At 36.8% G+C, this 23,228-nt stretch overlaps 1 protein-coding gene across 5 annotated transcripts; it reads left to right on the top strand.

Moving 5' to 3' along the window:
• The first annotated feature begins 574 nt into the window (after positions 1–574).
• rpap1 (RNA polymerase II associated protein 1) lies at positions 575–22,529 on the top strand. Of its 5 annotated transcripts, none has more exons than XM_079852677.1 (25): positions 584–731; positions 836–1,022; positions 1,218–1,360; positions 1,440–1,532; positions 1,613–1,802; positions 1,915–2,043; positions 3,507–3,719; positions 4,341–4,456; positions 4,946–5,044; positions 5,216–5,317; positions 5,986–6,153; positions 6,235–6,414; positions 6,481–6,615; positions 8,029–8,199; positions 8,540–8,697; positions 11,164–11,334; positions 11,968–12,163; positions 13,452–13,561; positions 14,172–14,367; positions 14,468–14,614; positions 15,863–16,005; positions 18,387–19,149; positions 20,716–20,892; positions 22,101–22,157; positions 22,279–22,529. In XM_079852677.1, exons 2-25 carry the CDS (start codon positions 845–847, stop codon positions 22,420–22,422), a joined length of 4,179 nt encoding a protein of 1,392 aa, XP_079708803.1. In that variant the 5' UTR covers positions 584–731; positions 836–844; the 3' UTR covers positions 22,423–22,529. The 5 variants fall into 5 exon arrangements, with proteins under 5 accessions (XP_079708799.1, XP_079708803.1, XP_079708801.1 ...); XM_079852675.1 differs by having other exon boundaries at positions 595–731; positions 1,885–2,043; XM_079852674.1 differs by having other exon boundaries at positions 595–731; positions 816–1,022; positions 1,885–2,043.
• Positions 22,530–23,228: the final 699 nt, after the last annotated feature.

Below are 23,228 nucleotides of genomic sequence, written 5' to 3'. Positions count from 1 at the left end.
GCCTGTGAAGATATATTCAACACGAACATTAATGTAACTAATTTCAAACTTACTTTATATTAAGCATTTTATACGGAAGAAATTATTTTATTGAAAGTTAATTTCTTGCTAATAAATGAACTTCAATGATGATGAACATCTAGCCTACATAAATAAATTGCCAAAGTGAACAGAATGGAAAGGTAGTGATATAGACATGGACTTTAAGACAGTAGCTGTAATAGCTTCTCTTAAGATATTATTGCTCAAATATAATTTTTAATTTAATATTTTTTAAAAAACAATTCCAATCACCCAAAACCAGCTTTGGTTAAATAGCTTTGTGCCTGATATATTTATTAGATGATGTATTTTTAATAATATAATATACTATAATATAATATAAATTATAGTAGTGAAAGGGAAACACATACTTAAATTTCAGTAATGTAAATAAAAAGAATAATAAGAAAATACAATAAAATTAATTATTTTATGTTGAATTATGTTTTTATATTTTTTTTATAACGATGCAATATTTTATTTAAAGACAAAAAAAAAAAAAAAACTCTTAAACCGAAAGGGCTTTTATTTTGTAATGGTTACGCTTAACCCGGAAGCTGAGACACGTTTGTAAACTCCTCATGTGTTTAGAGTACAAGTACATACATATTCATCCAAATAGCTGACAGAGGATCGTGGCATGAACGATCTTCCTGGCTACAGGACATTAAGCAATATACATTAAGACTGTAAGTCAGTGAAGTACAAGATGCACATTTAAGGGGTAAATGTTGAGTCGGTATTAGTCCTGACACTCTTCTCTGAAACATTAGACGCCCTTGTGTTAATTCAGGAGTTTGGGATGTTGCGGCGTCCCAAGTCCACAGACAGCGAGGCGGATCTGCTCCGGGAGCAGCAAGAGCTTCTGGCGGCGGGCGGTCAGTCCACTGTCACTGTAGTGAAGCGCCCTGATAAACGCAGAGGAGACGCTGCTGGTGCACATGAGCAGGGAAATCACAGAGATGTTGTGACTATTGAAGGTAAGGTAGAAAGATCTGAGCTTTCTGGTAGTTATTGAATCTCATCTCATAACATTTTCATACACAGACTTAATGATGAGTTTCATTAGACCTGCATTCATAGGATCAGGCTGATTTTGTTTTGTGTAAAATAAACTATTATTCCATAGTGTTACCACTAGCTTTGGGCTGAAATTAGTGTATCTGCACCTTCAGATCTTCCAGATGAGATTCCCACCTTGACCCCTGCAAAGAAGTCACGTTTTAAACAGGAGCGGGTGCGTTTTGAAGATGAGGGCCCTGAGGAACGACTGGACAGACATGATACCCATATCAGTGCTGTTCTCTCCAGGATCATTGTGAGTTATATTACAGTCTGTTGTTTGATTGAATGATAACATAATGCCGTGCTTATTGGTTATGTCTTCCTCCTAACAGGAGAGGGACACGAGTGCTGTACCTGTGTTGCTCCCGTGTATCACAGGCACTGCTTTCCCTAAAGTCTTACGTAGATCTGTGGTGGAAAGTGAGGTGAGAAAACATTATACATGCACAAAATCCTTAATTCATTTCTCTTGTCTGACGTTTCTGCTTTTTTTTACTGCACATAGGAGCAGGAAAGAGCTCCTAGAGGTAGAAAAAGTATTTTTGCACGTCAAATTGCAGCACAGAGGTCTAAGAATGAAGATGTTCAGTCTTTAAATGGTTCAGAGACTAGAGATCAGTCTTCTGCATCTAGACATGTGGGCTTCTCACCATTGGAGAGCATGGAGACTGAGCGACCTGAATCAGATGTTATGGGTGAGTGAGCGCTATCACATTCCAGAAAGTTTTTCACGGCTAACTAAAGCATTCATGATTTATGTGTGTGGTTCTGTTATAGACCGTGTTGGTGGCCCCTTGCTACTTTCAGGTCAAGGACTTGCGATTGCAAATAGTGCCATGGAGACAATGAAAATCCATGAGGAGAATCAGGCAAGGTTGCAGGCGATGTCCCAGAGTGAGATACTGGAGGAACAGAGGAAGCTGCTAGCTCAGCTCGGTGAGCTCAATACCTTCTTAGTTTTTACACAAAGTGAAGTGTACAATGTAGTGTTGTATTCGGCTGGATCAACCATTCAAATCTGTTATATAGTATTGTATATGGTCATTTTTTCTTTGTAAGTAATATATATGTGGTTCGGCATGGGCTGTATTCAGGAGAAAAAGGACTACTGTCAAATAAAAAAGAAAATAAGAACAAATAATCAAACTGCAAGCAACAGCACAAATAAATACAATAGAGCAAAGATACAAATCAAATAAAAAGTGCTTTTCAGGTTATTTTGCTATCTAACAGTACTTTTCAGGTACAGAAATTGAATAAAGCAATCAAATGTAAAATAACATTACAGATTAAAGAGCAGTGAGTGTTTCCTTGTCTTTTGTTGTCTGATTAACATTAAAAACACAGACATCAGGAATGTTAGGCTGCTGTCACTTTAAGACATAATGCATGGATCCAATACACTAATACTGAACACATGCGTTGTCTTTCTCGACTGTTTACGTTCACCTAAGTAACCTACTATGTTTGCTAGGATACTCGCCAAGACGGGCATGTTGACAGAATTTGTTTCTGTTGAAAGAGGAATCAATATTTGCACGTGTCTTCTTGTGCTTGAATTTTTAAATTGGCAAGGCTTAAATGAGTTCAGTTTATACACAGATAGCAACATGTGCTGTTCAGGTTTCACCTGCACTTGTGCGCTATCAATGCTCGGGTGATGATGGCGTGAATGACTGGCCATATTAGAGGATACAGCACTTGTACTGTACAAATTTTACAAAGAGTGACTGTTTTGGGGGGGGGGGGGGGGGGTTAAAGAAAGTTATGCTTTTATCATGCATCTAGTTTATCAAAAGTGACAGTAAAGACATTTACTATGTTATAAAAAATTGTATCTAAAATAAATGCTGGGTTTTTTCTTTCTATTATATTCAAATCCTGAAACGAAATGTATCAGGATTTTCACAAAAATATTTAGCAGCACAACGATAGAGAAGAATAATTAATGATTCTTGAGCAGCAAATCAGCATATTACAATGATTAGAATGAAGGATCATGTGACACTGAAGACTTGAGTAACGATGCTGAAAATTCAGTATTGCCATCATATAAATTTATTACATTTTTGATCAAATAAAAGCAGCATTGGTGAACAAAAGAGACTTTTTTCAAAAACTAAAAAATAAAAAAATCATACTGACCCCGTACTTTTCAACAGTAGTATTAATGTTTGTTGCCAGAAAATGTCCCATATTTTAGTAACAGGGTTGCAAATGTCATATAAAATAAATATTTAATAAAATACACCCATATTCTGACCTCCTGAGGTTGATCAGTGTTTTATTTTTGTAATTTAAGCACCCTTTCACTGACCATTTTCTTAATTTTGTTTTATTGATTGTATTCTTTTAATTTATTTAAGAGTTTTAGACCTCACATTGTTGCATTATGTTAGACCCTAGATTAGTGGACTTTGTGAGATCTCGGAAGGCACAGAGAACACCAGGATCTGAGTCATCATCCAAGCCTGTGCAAAAAGAAGACTTTCCGCCTAATAGCACTTCTACAGAGTTAGACCGCACAATAAAAGCTCCGGAATCTCAAAGGGATACCATGGAGGATTATGAGGAAGATGAGAATCAGCTTGTAGTTCAGCCTCCAATTACAGGTAAGTGATTTCAGAGCTCATTTAGCAGCAACAGATCACATAATATACCATTTGCGTTGTGACGAAATGTTGTGAAGACAAGGTAAACCTACATATTTGTGGTTTATTTGACAAATGCTACTCATGAAGAAGGCTGAATGGGGTATTTGGACTAGTCTGCATGCATACAGCATTAGAAACTAAAGCTAATGTACCGGACTGGGTCTTCTCAATCCTGTCAGCACAAGTGCAGCTGGATGGTTTCCAGTTCTTTATTCACCCTGGGCTTGGAACTGGCCACACATATTCTGGACTGTACACTTTGCAGATCTGTCCAGCTAAGCTGTGAGCCCAGCATGCTAAGGCAGATGCATCAATTTCAATTAGTCTGATTAGAGCAGAGTTAGCCAGAGCAAGCACCAATTTGTTTTAAGGTAATAGAGATAAGAGGAACTCAATGACATTTATGGATGAAGCACTTCAGAGGTTACCGTCCAGAGAACAGTTCTTCCCTAGTTACACTGCCGTCAGCATGTGGTATGCGTTTGTCAATATACATGTGAATAGGCTTTTTAAATAACCGAAAGTCTAGTTTATTATTTATCATTCATAATATTGGTCTTTTATTTTTATTTTTTGCAGAGGAGGAGTTGCCCATCAAGCCACAGAAGGTATGGCTTCACATGGACAAGGTGGAGCTAGATAAACTGGAATGGACTAGAGACCTTCCTGCACCCAGTAGGCTCAGCACCAAAAAGGTACAAACCGTGAAACCTACAAAGGTGGTTTAATTAGTTGTACTTTTTCCAAAACCCCAAACCCTAAGTATTAAGCTTTGGCACATACTTTTAACTAATCCTGGAATATCTGTGCTATGCACATAAAGGATCTCTATTGTGATTACATCCCAGTGAAAAGAATTATCAAAAAAAAAAAAAAAAATTAGGTTCTGTCCATCGGTTGTTGATTGAATAACAGTAGATCTGAATATGAGCTTGCAGTAATTTATAAGAAAGGGATGGGTTTTACATCACCAGAGAGAAGTCTGTCATTTCACTGTCAGCTATGATGAAGGTCAGAAAAAAAAAGTAACAACTGAAACATGCATGGATGAAATGATTACAACAGAATCTACATGCTTTTAGAAAATAGTTCAATTTCATTTTATGCCGACTTTAATGAGATAAATGAAATGTTCTCTGATATTCTGTGTTCTTGTTTGTATAAATGCTTTATTACATTTTCAGGCTATGCAAGCACGTTTTGATTTCGCTGGCACTCTCATCCCAGCCACCAAAGACTTGCCCACCCATTTGGGCCTGCATCACCATGGAGAGGAGCCAGAGGTGAGTTGCTTCAGCTAAATTCATCTATTGTATTGTTTTTAGACTGGCAGTGAAATAGAACTGATGCCAGTACTTCTTTTAAAAGATGTTTGTATTAGTCAAATGCAGACGTGTGCATCTGTCATACATGTGTAATAATATCTATAATTTTCTCTCTCTCCTCTGTTCCAGCTGGCTGGATATTCACTGCAAGAGCTTTTCCTCCTCTCTCGCAGTCAGCTCAACCAACAGCGCAATCTGGCCGTCAGCACTCTCGCTAATGTCCTGACCAAAGTAAACCAACATTAAAAAATTAAAACACAAAAAGTTCATTGAGATGATGTGAAAAGCTATTAGATCGCGGTAGATTTGATTTCACAAACACTGTTATTAAAGAGGGTAAATGCTGGATTCTGCTGGATTTCCCATCATTAAAAAATTGACATAAAAAAAATAAATAGTACTTTTGAAAAATGTTTTAAATGATCTAAACCCAAATGAGATGAAGACTCTACTCATAGTGGCAGCCTGATTAAAACTAATATTATTTTATATGTAGAAAATCTCCTCATGGATAAAGAAATGTTGAGATCACATGATCAACAGAATACTACTCACTTTATCTTGGTAACTCTTTTATTGGACACTTTCTCTTGTTCAATAAAGTAACAATGGCTTACTAAAATATTTTGCATTGTTAAAGGTACACTATGTAACTTTTGTCCCTCTAGCAGTTAAAAAATAAAACTGCAAGCTTTTTGCGGAAGAATATGTACGCAATTTCCCACAAAAACTATCCTGCCCGGTCTAAAATATAAATGCCTGTAACAGGCTTACCATATGTACTATTGTCTCATTTAAATAGTTAATTTTGAGCGAAAATCCATCCATTCATCCATCGTAATATTTTCTTTCTGTAGATTTGTCTCTTATTAACTCTGTACGCTTGTGTTCTCCATCAGGCCCGTGCTGGTGAGTACACTTCCTCTCTGAAGGGCAGCGTCTTGTCTTCTTTACTGGATGCTGGACTCCTCTTCCTTCTGCGTTTCTCCCTGGATGACGGTGTGGAGGGTGTGATGTCAGCAGCGGTGCATGCCTTGCGAGCTCTGCTGGTTTCATCCGATGATGAAGTAAGAGACGATCATCTCACGTGTCATTTATGCACTTTTGGGGATGAGAAACCACAACAGTTCTGATTTCTCTCATCCTAGGAGTGCTTGGATAATGCCTTCTCATGGCTGCTCGGGATGGCAACATTCCCTTTGCTGCCAACTGCTCAGGAGGATGAGGATGAGGAAGATGAAGGCTTGGATGAGGCCTTAAAAGAAACGGCAAAGGAAAAAGAAGAAAAGAAAACGGATCATGACGTTGCTAGGCAGGATGTTGTCAAGGTAACTGGGCTCTAAGATTGCTCTCTTTCTGCAAAGTTAGTACTGAAATGTGTGTGTTGTCATCAGGGGTTTCTGAGGATGCAGGGACTTCCTCGACTGCGCTACATCCTGGAGGTGCTGCGGCCCTCTCCCAGAGTTGTTCTTGATATTCTGGAGGTTCTGATCAGAATCGCTCGCCACTCGACCGCTGCAGCCACACAGGTAACTGAATTCTGAACCACCTCTGTTATTTTATTGTTATTTATATATCATTGTGACAAACCTTTTTTTATTCTTCCTGGTCTAGAATCATATTTATTAATAACTTGATATTCATTCATGCAAGTTTTAGTCATATATCCTTTTGACATTTTTATTTTTCTAAAATGTTTCTATTTAGCTTTTAGTTCCAATTTTGTTTAGGTTTGGAAATTTTAGAACTTCAGCTTATTGTATTTCAATTAGTTGCCAAGGCAAGATTTCTAATCCTTGTTTAAGTTTCAAAAGATCTGATCTTTTGACCATATCCATATTTTTGTCCCGCCTGTTCATTTTCAGTTTACTTGTATCCGATATCTGTTTACATGAATCACTGCCTAAAACGATTTTGTTGGTGATCGCTTTACAATGCGACACGGTTGACCCTCAGGTGGCCGTGCAAATAAAATAATTTCTATAATTCACGTCGGGTGCTACCATGATTACCTGCCAGAATGGATATGTTAAAAGCTGTCATGGATGTTTTGCATGCAAAATCTGACTGAAGGGATGTAGGCCGGAAAATAACAGTAATTTTTGTTTGTTATTTATCTATGGTTCGTTAGATCTAGAATTCTGAAGTGAAATAAAGTATTGCGGTAAGAATTAATTTATTTGAATGAATTCTTATTAATTAACGAGAGAAAGAGAGATTGTGGAGGGCTGTGAAAGGATTAATCCCATGCAAAATAAAAGTTTGTGTTTACATAATATATGTGTGTGTACTGTGTATAATTAATTTGTATATATAAAAACACACACATTCATGTATATAAGAAAAATGTGTTATTTATATACAAAATATTTAGATTTTTTATATATATATATATATATATATATATATATATATATATATATATATATATATATATATATATATATATATATATATATATATATATATATATATATATATATATATATATACATACATACATACATACATGCATGCATGCATGCATGCATGCATGCATGCATGCATACACACACACACACACACACACACACACACACACACACACACACACACACACACACACACACACACACACACACACACACACATTTAGCTTTCAGTAGAGGTTGAAAAACAGTTTCTGTGCTCATGAATGTTTCTGTCTGCATGCAATTTCTTACATGCGAGCGCATACAGGCCGTCGCCTTGTGATGGCTTGGAATTCCAAGGGGAATTAGATATACATGTTTAGACAAATATGTATCAAATCTATACCTCATTTAAAACCACATTTGGAAGTGGATGCGAAAAAGCCAGATCTTGTACAGATTTTTGTGTTTGTTTACACATGTGCAAGAATTTCTGATCTGTGTCAGATTTTTTTATTGAAATGCAAACCTTTTTTTTTTTTTTTTTTTTAGATCTTGAACTGCCCACGCCTGATGGAGACTGTGATTTCTGAGTTTCTTCCCTGCTCCTGGACTCCTGCCGTCTCCCAGGCTCCATCTTCTTTGTATGGGCTGCCTGTTGCTTTGGCGATGAAGCTGCTTCGTGTTTTAGCAAGTGCAGGGAGGCATGCTTGTGCTAGAATAGTGAGTATTCCCTGAATAGCATAGGTTAACAGTGTCAAGTGCCCACCAATTGTAAATAATTATGATACTTATTGCAAGATTGATAGGACTCCTACCCTCTTTTGTAAATGAGCATGATGCTTATTAAAAGATGTGACAGGTCTCCAACTCAGATGTCAAACCATAGTGTTGTGCTGAAATGTGTATATATGTTCTTGCCATGGGCTACAATGCTATTTGGATGTCAAATTTGGATGGTTTTCCTTAAATTAGCAAAGTTCTAATACACTGAAATTGTACATTTTAGTATGAAATTTATCTTAAAGTCAAAGCATGGCCCTAATTATCCTGTGTCTCTTAGCTGAACTCTCTAGGAGGAAAGGAGCTTGTGTCACGTTTTGTGGTTGTGGATCCATCAGAGATGTTGCTGGAAGCAGGTGAAGCTCTTCGCTGCACTACAGAGGCTCTGAGGTTATTCGCAGTTGCTGCCGGCTACGGACAGGCTTGCAGTCTTTACACGTAAGTGTGATCAGTTAGCCTGGCAAGCCAGACCTACATCAAGATTAGAGCCCGACCGATGTGGATTTTTGGGCGCCGATGCCGATACCGATAAAAAAAAGCCAGATACCGATATATCGGCCGATATTATTTGTGTGTGTATTATAATACAGTAGCAATATTATTTATGTGTATTATAGTACAGTAAGTTTGGACACACTTTCCAATTGGTGTGTACAAACTTTTGATGGGTACTGTATATATAATACACAGTATAAACAAAATAAATATATAAACATTTTGCAATGATAACTCAAATGTGGTGGTTAAACACTTGTGTGACAAAGATATGTAATGGAGGCAGGGTGAATGATAGAATGAGAATTTGAGCTGTAACCAAACTAGTTTGCATTGCATTTTATATTATATTATATTCTAAATACTCTTATATTTTTAATCTTAATTTCTCTAATATCTACCAGTGGAGGAAGAACTCAGATCTTTTTAGTAAAGTAAAATTAATAATATCAAAATGAAAACGTTTATAATTACATATGTACAGTAGTTTTATACTATTTTAAATAAGTAGTAAGCAAAATGTACTAAACGTGAAACTAGGCTATAGGGCTGGACCCGAATATTCGTTCGGTGGGTTGGTATTCCATTTGAAAATTTGACATTCGAATATTTGTTGTTGTTTTTTTTTCACATCTGGGATCCCCCGCGAAACGGTTCTCATTCGCGCTTGAATAAGGCCGGCGACACACTGACTGCGTGGCATGGGCGTTTTTATTTCGGCTCCCATGTTAACAGGTTGGAGTTTGCACACTGCCTGCGTGAGACACGCGTCTCTCAGGCGCGGCTCGAGCCACGCGGAAAACGCGTCCATGCTAGAAATAGAACCGACGCGCAAGTCTTCTCTGGCAAGAGCGCAGAACAGCGGAGTTTGTATGGAAGAAGTGCATGTCTGAGCTTGTGTTTTGGATTAAGCTGTGTTGCTTTGACATTGTGGAAAATAGAATAATAGAAACAAAATGTATTAGCCTTTTTACCCGTTATTATCAATCTAAATTAATCTCGTTTTTTAATTTAACTTAATTTTGTTTTTCTTTATTTAAATTTCGTTTTTCTTTATTTAAATTTCGTTTTTCTTTATTTAAATTTCGTTTAATTTCTTTATTTAAATTTCGTTTTTCTTTATTTAAATTTCGTTTAATTTCTTTATTTAAATTTCGTTTAATTTCTTTATTTAAATTTCGTTTTTCTTTATTTAAATTTCGTTTTTCTTTATTTAAATTTCGTTTTTCTTTATTTAAATCTACCCTTTACTGTGTCAGTAATTTTGTTAGTCAGAAAAATATTAGACTACCTTAAAAGTATTGCTTAATTTAACAGACCTGTGTGTGTGCGTTTTATATCACTAACAGTGTCCGTTCTCGGATGCGTTCTCTGCCTGCGTGAGGTGCGCCGCTTCCCGCTCGCGCTGTTCTGTAGTTTACTAAAAGTGTATTAATTCTGAACGTGTCGCGTCTCCATCTGGCTACTTTTAATGCAAAATGGCCCTATATAAAGTGTTATAATTACATAAATTATTGGAATATTGCTTAGTGTTGTAACGTAGCAGAATGAGCTTTAACACTGTGTCTACACCGGATGCGGCTGTTATTTTTTTGGCACTTTTGCCAGTTCTTTGTAACAGCTTTTATGTGCTTTATTGGCAGCGCCATCCTTACATAAATCACTGCACGCTGCATTTTTTAAAATATTAATTTATCGGCCGTTATAAATGCCGATACCGATAGTTAGGAAAATGCCTAATATCGGCCGATAATATCGGCCCGCCGATATATCGGTCGGGCTCTAATCAAGATGTTAGGTCTGGCAACTCACCATAGACACGGCTCAATCCGAGGGGCGGGATAAACGGCTGTCTTTCAAATTCCCTCTGCACGCAATAGGACAGCGCTTCAACCAACCAGAGCGTTTTCCTAACAGCGGAGCTAACGTTAGACTTTTGAATCTGGCCGGCAAAACTACGAACACATCTTCCTTTTTTTAAGAATGACTTAAGTGCTGTTCTTTGCTCTTTTCTCAAAGAAAAACTTAACTCCAAGTCCTCCAGAGTCGCGGCCAAAGCCGATTCGAAAGACTGCTCTCCAGCAGCAGCAGCCATTCTTTGTTTTCAAGTAACGTTAGCAGGGAACCGTCGCAACTCTGTCGTCATTATGTTAAGCCCGCCCCGCCTACTCTATACACGATGTGATTGGCCTGACCCAATTTAGGTTTTTGCAGTTCGAAAGTCAATGGAGAGTTGCTAGACTACCCTGGCTGCAAAATAAATTTTGCTGCCGCTAGGGTGCGTCTAGATTTCTAGGCTAGTGATCATTCACTTCCCTTTCAAATGATGACAATAAGCTGTGGTTGTGACAAATAGGCAGATGTTTAGGGATGTATTGAAAGCATCTGATTGTGGTGATGTGGTTCCAGGGATCTGTATCCTGTGCTGGTGAAGAGGTTGCAGGCTGGGAACCGGCCGTGTGCTTCGTCTGAAGCTGTGCTGTTTCTGGAGCTGGACCGAATCAGAGCTCTGCTGGTGCTGCTTACTCAGGTCACTCAAACGGCAGGGTGCCATGAAGAACTGCAGAGAGGTCTTGTCAGGTGAGACTCTTAGGCTCTTAGACTTTTAGGATATGTTATTTGTGGCATGTCCAAATGTCTGAACAATTGCACATATTTATATAATAATATAATAATAATAATAATATTGTAATAACCTAATACAATCAAACCTGTATGAATTTCTTTCTTCTGCTGAACAGAAAAGATACTTAGAAGAATGTCGGTAACCAAACAGTTGATGTACCCCATTGACTTCCATAGAATTGTTTTTTTCCAACTTCGGAAGTTAATTGGGTACATCAACTGTCTAGTTACCAATATTCTTCAAAATATCTTCTTTTGTTTTCAACAGAAGAAAGAAACTCATACAGGTTTGAAACAACTTGAGGGTGAGTAAATGATGACACTTTTCATTTTGAAATGAACTATTCCTTTAAGCAATTCCATGGGTTCCTTAAAAATAACCATAAAGAGGTTTATGATTATTTTCTGTTTGATTAACTTTTACAGTTCGTCAGGAACTCTTGGTAGAATTAACCACTGTTTTAATGTTTATTAAAAGAAATATGTGCCACTGTTTTTTTTTGTCTTGCTTATTATAATATTGCAATTTTATTTTTTGCCATACATTTTGGAAATGATCTGTAGCTGTTTGGATGTGTGTATCGACAGTGCTCAGGGTACAGAGTGTCCTCCACCTCCTCCTGTTCTGTGGAGTCATGTGACGGGTCTCCAGCCCACTGTCATTAGCTCTCTCAAGGGCTGTGTGAGAGCACTCGATGGCTCGGCTCAAATGTCAAGTGCTCTGATTCTGCTTCCATCCTACTTGCTCTACGTGGAGGCGTATTATTCACAGCTCTGTGTGCAAGTAGGTATTTATAAGAATCAAATAACAATCAAAGCCAGTGTCACACTCAAAAAAGTCATTTAAAAAAACAGCCTTTTCTATTTTACTCTTATGTATTTATAAAACAGGCATATTCCTAAAGTTTTTTTATTTTAGCCACAATTACACAAATACATTTATTTATTTTTACATTTAATTAAAGGGGTCATGACATGAGATCTTTTTTTATTATTATTGTGGCATCTGTGCATCAGGCAAATACATTTGCATATGACTGCCTCCAGAGCAAGGCATCGATGAATACATCATCACACCATAGGCTCCGCACACTGGCATTCAGTCGCTTAACAGCTGACATTTGCCTACACTGATTGTGAGCGTCACGTCACATCAAAAGCAAACAGAACCCATTATAATCACTGATGCTGTCTACACTGGATACAGTATACATATGCACATTCAGTTTACATAGAGTACATCAGTTCCACGAACTTGAGTCCGTTGATAACAGGATCAAGAGTGAAAAGTGTAAGCGTGAAAGAACTTTGGCTTTGTTTCCATTTTAAACAGCTGGTTTGCATCTCTGTACAGACTTTAGAAAGACCCCAGGGTCGGAAACAAGTGGATGATTTATTTTATTGGTGTCCCGGATCGCGTCAGAGGATTGTATGGTTGTTCGGAGCTTTCATTTTGTAAACGAGGCAAAGAGTAATGGAGAGTTTGCAAAGAAACTTTTGTTGAAAGATTAAGCAGTCAGGAGCCGCCCCATAAAATTGGACCGTTTCAGACAGAGGGTTCGAGTGAAGGTTTCCTTGAGGGAACCTCAAGGAAAATATTAAAATTATTAAAAAAAACATGTCATGACCCCTTTAAATTTAAATGCTTTGAAAAGTTTAGCAATAGATTCATGAATGATACATAAAACATGAATTCATCTCTAAGATGCAAAGTGGATACTGCCAAACTGCCCTGAATCAATGCTCCTGGTGTGAGAAACCCCAAAATATGAGAGATTTATTCAGCGTATTCAGTCAGTTCCCTCAAAGCAAGATAATGCTGCCTGCACGAAATAGTTGCTGATAATGATTCTTCTCCAAAAAAAGTATTTTTATTTTACACTGCAGATTGGATGCCATTGATTCACATTTTATTTTCTCTCATATTTATTTTATCCATTTAGAATATATCAAAATGTAGTTGTGGTAACTGAAGCTTTTTATGCAAATGGGCCTATTATATACAGATACTTTAAATAATTACCATCATTTGCATATGTAACGTTACTAATCTGATCTGATTCATTTGTCAGAGCTCTTTCCAGCCGGTACAGTGTCTTCAGGAACTAGAGTCACTAACTTCAGACGTGCTTCTGCCCCTGATATCCCATCAGGCCATGCAAAATATGGCCAGCAGCTTCAGGTAGGGTGATCTGTTATTTTACTTCAGTGTTCTGAGAGTAACCACTATCATATGAATTCATGTTTTTTTTTCTTTCTTTTTTTCTTTTTTTAAACAAACCAGGTATTAGCTTTTTTAAAAATAACTGATTAATTATAGTTGCATTAATTACAACAGCATAATGTTAAATACAACAATAACATGTAATATTAATCAAATAAAAAATGTGAAATGGTTTAGTAATATTAGTTAAATATTAATAATTAAAAAATTATAATGACTTTATTTGTGGTGTTATTGTACAATACAATTACTAATATATGACTTAGATTGCAACAGATGTTTTCAGATGTATTGATCTTTTCTTTAAAAGTGTTCACACTTGAAGAATCAAGTGAATTATATTCCCTGAATTAAATTCTAATTATTGTACATAAATTATAGAATAATGTTGTTAGAAGTTTATTTATAATTTTTTTTGTATTTATTATTTTTGCCATTTTAAAATAGCATTTGATATAAGTAAATGAATAAAGGAGATGCCGGGGCTTATATTGTAGGTTACAGTGATCATTTTGAGCCATACAAAAAGAATAGATCTTGCATAAATGGAACATATGATCTCATGCAGGTCCAGCTCTGTGATCTGTAACCCCGGGCTGAGTGCCCCTGGTGGGGAGGTCGTCCCCAGTCTGCCAGGCCTGTTCTGCTCAAGGCTGATGTCCTCCAGCACGATAGCAGGACCCAACTCCCCTCTGTCCCTCCCTACTGCCCTCCTATACCTGCTGAACACCATCACCTCCATCCACAAGGGCTTAATTCAGAAGGTAAACTCACTATGGCTAAATTTTTATTGATTTTATTGAAAAAAGGCTGCGCTTTTTTTTTTTTAATTCGTTGCAAATTTCTTTCTCTGTCACTTATCAGTTCAGTCGTCTCATCCTCTCTGACGCTGTTCTGGCTTATCTGCGGTCTTGTATCGGAGCCATGCCCTCTGTTTCTCACATGAGCGCCTGGATTTTACGCCATGAGCACCACCTGCTGTATCTACTGCTCAGACTGGCTCACAAGCTGGTAACTGCAACCTCTGCATTTAACAAAACAGCATTTGCATACATATTATGCATACTGATATCATTTATAAATGAAATATAATATTATTATATTGTATAAAATATTTTAAATATTTTTATATAGAAAATTAAATATGTTTTAATTTCTTTGCTTAATGAATGAAATATATTGTTTAATTAAGCTGACCTGAAAAATAGGTTTAAAACTTAAATGTGCTGGATTAATTATTGAAATAAATAGAAATGTAATGCATAATGCATTTATCAGGGTTCCTATGAAGTTTTGAAAAGTATGGAATTTGATTTGAGTAATTTCCTGGTCTGGATAAGTATGGAAAAAATAAAACAGAATATTGTGTTTTCATTATTCAGTTTTCTAAAATATAAAATTAAGAATTTATTTAAAATAGGGCTGTCAAACGATTAATCGCATCCAAAATAAAAGTTTGTGTTTACATAATTTATGTCTGTGTACGGAGAATAATTATTTTCTATATATAAATACACACACATGCATATATATATTTAAGAAAATGTGTTATTTATATATAAAATATTTATATATAATATAAATTATATATAATATAAATATATATACACAGTATATACATGCAAATATTTCTTAAATATATACATGCATGTGTGTGTATTTATATATAGAAAATAATTATACACCGTACACACACATGTATTATGTAAAAACAAACTTTTATTTTGGATGCGATTAATCGTTTGACAGCCCTAATTTAAAACAATTATCATACAAGCAGAGTGTTTTCATTGCAAAAGTTTAGTGGTCAAACATGACTGAATGAATTCAAGATGCACATTTTCATTACGCAAAACTGTTTGTCTTTACCATAAGCGAGTCTATTTTGAACTTCACTAAAAGAATGTTTACTCTCATGCCACTCAAACCAGTAACAGATAAAGGACCAAACAATCACTGAAATCAGACTATACTTTGTTATTTTAGGGTTATTCACGTCATATAAGTGCATGTTATCACCTTTGAGAAAACCCCAAGAAAATACAAATATTTACAGATTACTGTCCTATATACCAAATATAATGCTGAAAATAATGCTGTATGAACCATTTATGTTAAACACGGTCTGAAAAATCAACAGATAGGTTTGGAGATTTGATTCTGGAAATGTATGGAATTTTGACATGGAAAATGATAGGAACTGAAATGTGAAGTTTGAAATAGGAACCCTGTTTTATTCTGTGATTTAATTATCTTTAGGTTCCAGTTGACCCAGAGGTGGCCAAACACGCTTTCTTGTTCCACCAAGTATCGTTGGCTTTATTGTCTTGGCTGCTGCCTGGCAGTGAATACTTGGCACATGAACTCATGTCTGCCTTGACTTTCAGCCACAGCCTCCTTCCGTAAGTATCTGATGAAGCTTTGCCGCAAGCTCTCATTTCCCTTGCAGTCTTAAGCCCTGTTCGCACTGGATTAGTATTATCTGGGGACCACGTGTGATTTAGAAATTACCCATCTATATCTGAATTTCGTGTGGTGCATCCGCACGGGATAAGCGAAGCCTGTGATTTTACTCAAATTTACAGACTTATCTCCTGGATATGATGTCAATAGGCTATTGCTTGGTAATGTCTAGTTATTATAGGTCTAGCTGTATGATATATCATAAACAGAAGAATGTTCCTTACCACATGCTGCTTTACATGTAATGACCCAGCACCCAAAATACTATCAAAACACTCCAACGCAGCCTCCATTCTTCGCGAAAGATGGATAAAAAAAGCGCACAGGAAACAAAAACCTTGAAAAAATTATAAACGACCCCGCCAAATCACAGAGATGCCAATTCGCACGGGACTAAGATTATCACAGGACCTCGGTGTTCGAAGAAATATGGTAGGTCATTTGCGGGGGAATTTTTACTTTACAAATTACAGACATGGCCGATTCACACGGGATTAAGATCACAAACAACCTCCGCAATTTTTACAAATGACTAGAGGTCACCAGGTAATACTTATCCCATGCGATTAGGGCTTTAGTTTGATTGTAATTTGTCTCTTACATTGTATTCACAAAATAATATTCACATTTTCTTATATGGTGCCCACAAATATTCAGATGCTTGGCACTAGACTTCATACTTCCTCTAAAAATCACCTTGACACCAGTTCACATTTCATATTTTTTGCATGTTTATTGTCATTACAAATGTCACTATGCTTAGAATTAAGTCTAGGCAAAAAAAAAAAAGAAGCCAATTTAGCCCTCATTTTGTTAAACCTCAAATAAATGCTAATTGTGTAAGGGTTAATGCCCAACGAGGTGTCCATTGTCAGGTATTAATGTGTCTCCGCCGAAGTCCATTAATACCTGACAATGGACACCTCGAAGGGCATTAACCCACTTATACCATGGTCACTTGCCAAATAACACATTTTTAAAACATTAGTTTATATTTTAATTAGTTTTACAATCAAAATGTAAAGTTTTTACAAACAATAACTTGGTTTCTCTGGTTACGCCTGACGGTTTATTTACTAGGTGTCCTCTATCACTTTTTAATGGACACCCTGCAGCCAATCAGAATCGAGTATTCACCCAGACCATGGTATAAGCATGTTTATTGTCATTACAAATGTCACTATACTTTGAATTCAGTCTAAGCAAAGAAAGAAAGAAAAAACAAGCCAATTTAGGCCTCATTTTGTTTAATCTTAACTGACTGTAAGAATTTGTGCAAGTGCCTACAGATCAGAGGGTCTCTAGGATGCAATTTATTTTATTTTATTTTATTTTATCTCGGTAATCTATGATTATATCTTTTATGTTGCTTTGATGTGAAATGGTAGTATTATTATTCTTGAACCTCTTCAGACATGTGCCACGAAGACAGGCTTTGTTTCATTAACCGTACCAAGATAAGAGCTGAAACTCATTGGGAAACTGATCAGGTCTTGGCTGCGTATTTAGATTTGGCTGCATGTTATTGTTCATCGTTCTGATTGTGTACTGTTTGTGTTCAGATGTTTCTGAATTTCAGTTTTCAGACATGCTATAAATATATTTATAGTTCATTTGTGTTCTTGCAATGTTAAATGTTTATCAAGCTGTAGTATGACATCATATTCACAAGAGAGCAGCAAACTGCACATTTTTGACTGGATGGAGCAGATCTTTCCATGGACAGTTGACAGTTGTTGTTTTCAGTTATATTTTTTTGTATGTATTGGTGAATGTTTCATTTTGTGTTTATCTACAGTATTTTATTCTTATATTTTACACTACTCTTTAAACATTTGGGTTCAGTAAGAGAAGGGGAGGGGGATAAATTCAGCAATAGAAAAGGTTATAATTTTATATATAATATATAATTTTAATGTAATAATATTTAACAATTTTCTGTTTTATTGTATTTTTGATCAATATAAAAAAAATATATATTTTTTTTTATCAAATAAATAGTGTGCATAAGAGACATTAACAAAACATTAACAAATATTACCGACCCCAAACTTTGTAACTGTTGTGTATGTATGTTTATTCATATTTTTTTGATATTATTTTTGTCTTTCATATTTTTCACAATTTAACCTCTGGAAGGATGTACTTTGAGAATGAGAATATACTGTGTATATATATATATATATATATATATATATATATATATTATTTTATTTTATTTTATTTTATTTATTTTTTCTGTCATGCGAATTAAATGTTTTTAGTTTTAAGTATGTAATATGGATTAATTTAGTAATAATTCTATTCTTTTCCTTGTTAGGGAGGGTGGTTTTGGTGAACCAGAGGTGGCCGCGTTGGCTGAGTTGCAGCTCAAGGAGAGGACTTCACCTGCCGTTGGTGCCCTGCTACGTGACGCTCTTCATCATTTGCCCTCCATCCGCGGTTGCTACCTCACCCACCTTGCATACATGGAACCCTCTGTCCTTTCATCCCGTGACCGGTACCTCGGCAGAAACCCTTTCGTCAGCTCTCATCTTTTACCTGAGCTTACTGGCCCCTCGCTGCCTTCCGACTGGCCCTTCTTACCGCTCATCAGTCTCTATGAGCAAACGGGACAGTCAGCTGGCGGTGGGCAGCAAGTGGAGTCTCTTCCAGCAGGGTCTGTACAGTCAGCCACTCACTGCCTTCAATGGCTGCTTGTGCTGGAGAGCTGGAGGGAGCAAGCGCTCAAGGCTGTGCCACCAGTGGCTAAGTTAGCCCGGCTAGCCTGTGTCTTTCTGTGCTCCAGTGACCTCTTCCTGGAACGACCTGTGCAAGAGCTTACTTGGGCGCTGTTTCGCAGACTAACACGGCCAGCCCAGCTTGAGGCGCTGGATCTGGGCTCAGCTCCACCAGGCCTGGCTTCCTTTCATGACTTATACTCTGCTTTACTGGCGCAGTATGAGGCTGTGTCATTCGGTGACCTGCTCTTTGGCTGCTTCATGCTTTTGCCTCTACAGCGGCGCTACAGTGTCACCATGAGGCTGGCTGTGTTTGGTGAACATGTGGGAATGCTGCGATCGCTGGGGGTCTCGCTACAGCAGGTAAGGGGTTTCTTTTCATCAAGTGTTTTACGTGCAGGATAAACAAAATGGAAACATGAGTTGTTTTCTCATTGCAATCATGGGCATCTGAAGCAGTGATCCAATTCAGACTAAGATTTGATCATTGAAGTGCAGTTCACAAGGTCATCCAATGATTTGAGTTGGAAAAGTCTACTTGAGTTCACCAATTTGTTTGCTTAGGATCTACCAAATGCATGATATGAATAGACATGATATGAGTGGTGAATAGTTCGGTCACTGTTATTTTGCTGCCAATATAAAATTAGGAAACATTTTGAGAATTGATAGTATTTGAATGCATGTTTTATTTTCCCATTTAAATTTGCTAAAATAGTTGTAGACTGCCTATTGTGGTGGGAGGAGCAAAGGATAGACACAGTGGTTGTGTGGCGTCAGGCCTCGGAGAGGCATTTATTTAACAGAAATAAAACAAAATGTCAAAAAAAGGGAAAATAAAGTGTCCAAATAATCAAGGAGATCTGGTGTCCTCATCATGCCGGGGAGTCATGAAGGACGGGCAGTGATCAGTTAGGATGGGTCCAGGTAAGGGGTGGGGTCTGGCGTCTCATCCTCTCTATGCCTAAGCAACTGAGGGGAATAGCGGACCAGCATCCTAGCCTGTCAGTGGCGTCACGCACGTTTCTTTATTGTTTTTTGCTATTGCTGCGACCTCATGTGAGTGAAAGGTTGCTGGAGGGGAGAATTTATTGTCCCCCCCCCCACCCTTGCACTAGTGCACATGCCATTAGAGAAAATGAGAGATGTATTTGTGAGGGGAGAAGTTATTTTGATTAAAGGGTTAGTTCACCCAAAAAGGAAAAAAAAAATCATCACTCACCCTCATGTTGTTCCAAACCCGTAAGATATTCGTTCATCTTCGAAACACAACAGAAGATATTTTAATGTAATATGAGAGGTTTCTCTTCCTCCATTGATAGTCCACGCAACTACACTTTGATGCTTTAAAATTTCATAAAGTGATTGCTTTAAATGATGAACAGATTGAATTTAGTCTTTTATTTTTTATTTTAATACGAGGGCACATGAATTAAAAAAAATATGTGCACCGATAAATCATTTATAATAAATACTGCAATATTTAATAAAAAAACTCTTGATTTCATGGTGACCTATATTATACAAATGTATTGTTATTCTACTGCATATAAAAGAAAGTGATTTCATTGTATTTACTTATTCAACTTTTTGTAATTCGAAACTATATTGAATTCAAAGAAATTTTATAAAAGTCACAGAAGTTTTGTGACAAAATAAAACTACATAATTTATTTTTGCCTACTCTAAATGTAGAATTTTTTTTTTCCTTGACTAAATGGCATTAAACATTTAAGAAAATACTTGACAGTGGCTGTTCGGTTGAAATTATGGCTGTTCTGACTGAAGATAAAAAGCCCTTTTAAGCCATTTCAGAGCTTATCCATAGATATATATATATGTGCTAGATATATGACTAAACTGTAAATCCCTTTGGTGAAGCAGTTAAGACCGTCTCCAGCTGAAATTTGATTTGTTTGTCCTTTACAGCTGCCTGTTCCACTGGAGAAGTTCACGTCCCCCATGGAGGACTCCCTGCCTCTATTGCGGCTGTACTTTCGAGCACTAGTAACAGGAGCTCTGAAGAGGAACTGGTGTCCTGTACTTTATGCAGTGGCTGTTGCCCATCTTAATAATTTTATCTTCTCCCAGGATGCAGTGGCAGAGGTAAGGGCAGTGGCAGGGCATCAAGACCAGTGTTATTTTAGTATTATTTCATTTAAGGGTGGGTTTGATTATAATTGATTATAACGAACTCTGGTGTGGTTTGACTGAAATATGAACGCAACACGGACCAAAGACATGTAATCAAACCAAAAACAGGACATGTTCCAAGCTGCAACCCTAAAAAGGACAGAATGCTCAAGCAAACCTGTTTTTTCTCGTCATAGGCGCGATGTTACCCATAACAGGCATCAGAACCGCGTCTCCTCGCAGCAGATTTTCATTTGTGTGTGATGGAGGGATTCCTGTCGCTGTTTTGACACATTTATTCTTTACACATTTTATAAGCTCCTCCCGAGTTGTCAGCTCCATCATATGTACGCACATATATCGGGCATTAGTCCAGCACACAGCATTGTTTTGGATGTTCGACAAGTTCTGTTTCAAAATATACGTCATAAAAGCTGTTTTTTTTTTTTCTTGATTTATATCTTTAGGATCGGTGTAAAAAATGATAGTGTAAATGCTTGCAAATCAGGACTAAATGTATCATTTTCTTTTTTGAAAGGGTGAACACACCCTTTATTTTTTCATCTAAAATGTATATCATATTTTATTTCAGGTTCTTTTTAGTTACCTAAAAGGATTTTTATTATAGTTTTAGTTTTAGTTAAATATCACAACACTGAGCAAGACCAATGTCACAAAAAAGCAAGAATTTACTTCTTGCTAGTTCCAAAAATGAAAATTCAATATTCATTTTCATTGTTTTTTACAACATTACAAACCCATATGACTGACTTTCTTAAATGGAGCATAAAAAGACCTTTAGCAGAATATTTAAGCTGCTCTTTCCATACACTGAATGTGAATAGTGACCAAAGACTCTCAAGTTTAAAAAAATAAATAAAAGAATTGTCAGAATGACTTGTGGATTATATTCCTAGTTTTCAGGAGCCATATAATGGCTTAATATGAGGAAAATACACAAATTTAAGGCATCAAGTCAAGCAAATGTACTTTATGCAAATGTTTCCTCTGGGGAAACCTATAAATTATATTTGCAAGTTGTCTGTCACATAATCCTAAATGGAGTGGTTGGGTTTGAAATATGCCGGAAGAGTGAAGCAAGTGTGATAGATGGTCTCTTAGCTGTCTTATTTTGTCATTTTGCTGTGAGTGATGACCATCCTGACTTTCATTCTCTGCAGGAGGTGGAAGCGGCACGTCGGAGCCTGCTTAGAAAGACCTACTACATGTCAGATGAGGTACCATCAGCCACTCAGCTCTACTTTAAAGAGGATTCCATTTCCAGGATCTACTTTTATCTCCATTATATTTCTCTCTTGATTGCTCACCTTTCCTGGTGTTGTTGTTTTTTTGCTCCAGGTGTTGAAGAACCACCTTCTTCTTTTTTGGCAGCCCCAGCAAAATTCAGAGCTGGGCTTCAGCACTTATGAACAGCTGCCCTGCATTCGTGCCCGCAGGTTGGAAAGCATTGTAGGAACTGTACAGAAAGGGGGAGAAAGGTGAAAAAGGAAAACCTTGTGAGCTACCATCCTAATATATCTGTGATTTTTAGCTTGTTAGGGACAAATGACAACAATAGACTTTAAAATAAAATTTTGGTTTCTCGTGTATATGGTGTGGTTACTTGTGTCCATATCCCTTTTTCCTCTTTGTTTTTTGGCCAAGACAATATCCTTGAATATTTGGTCAAGTATATATGCCAGCAGTCCTAAGTGGCACATCTTCAACTGTTCTGAAGTAAGATATGGATTTGTAGGCTAGTTATTTGACATGGGGACGTAAGATAATTCCAGAATTTACATGGGTTAGTCAGTTATTTTATTGCCGTCTGAATCTGAAGTGTCAGGGGTTTTTCCTCCCTCCAAATGATATTGTTTTTGGACAAACACCAGGGTCGTGCGGTAATTTAAATCCTGAGTTTAAATTTCAGGAATTAATCCAAAAGTTGTTTTGAAATCTTTTTTGACCACTGCTAAGTGATGTATGGTTGCTTTGCATGGTAATGTGTATATTTTTGATACAATGGAGGCTTTTATGCCAGAAATGTTTGAAATTATTCACATTAATAGTTGTGCCGCCTCTCTACCACAATTAGTTGAAACTCTTACGATGATAAAAAGAAGCCAAATGTGCAAACTGTTGAAATGGTCCATTAAAATTGCATTTTTTTAATATATAGTATATGGTGTTTTGCTTATAGGACTGTAAGATAATCATACTCGCCGTCGTGTTTAACATGCTGTGTGACTGAAAACATAAATGGCAAAATTCCAGGGTTGTAGGATGTCAGAGCTCACTCATTCCCCATG

The sequence above is a fragment of the Squalius cephalus genome, assembly GCF_949319135.1.
Source record: "Squalius cephalus genome assembly, chromosome: 20".
Lineage (NCBI taxonomy): Eukaryota > Metazoa > Chordata > Actinopteri > Cypriniformes > Leuciscidae > Squalius > Squalius cephalus.
The sequence above is the reverse complement of the archived record's forward strand: the minus strand, read 5'-3'. Positions and strand labels throughout refer to the sequence as shown.

Excerpts from the sequence above, each read along its gene's own strand:
- rpap1 (XM_079852673.1), top strand. The coding sequence starts at position 845 with ATGTTGCGGCGTCCCAAGTCCACAGACAGCGAGGCGGATCTGCTCCGG. Across the intron at positions 5,318-5,985 it reads TCGCTAATGTCCTGACCAAA|GCCCGTGCTGGTGAGTACAC; the intron begins GTAAACCAACAT and ends GTTCTCCATCAG. Across the intron at positions 6,154-6,234 it reads TGGTTTCATCCGATGATGAA|GAGTGCTTGGATAATGCCTT; the intron begins GTAAGAGACGAT and ends CTCTCATCCTAG.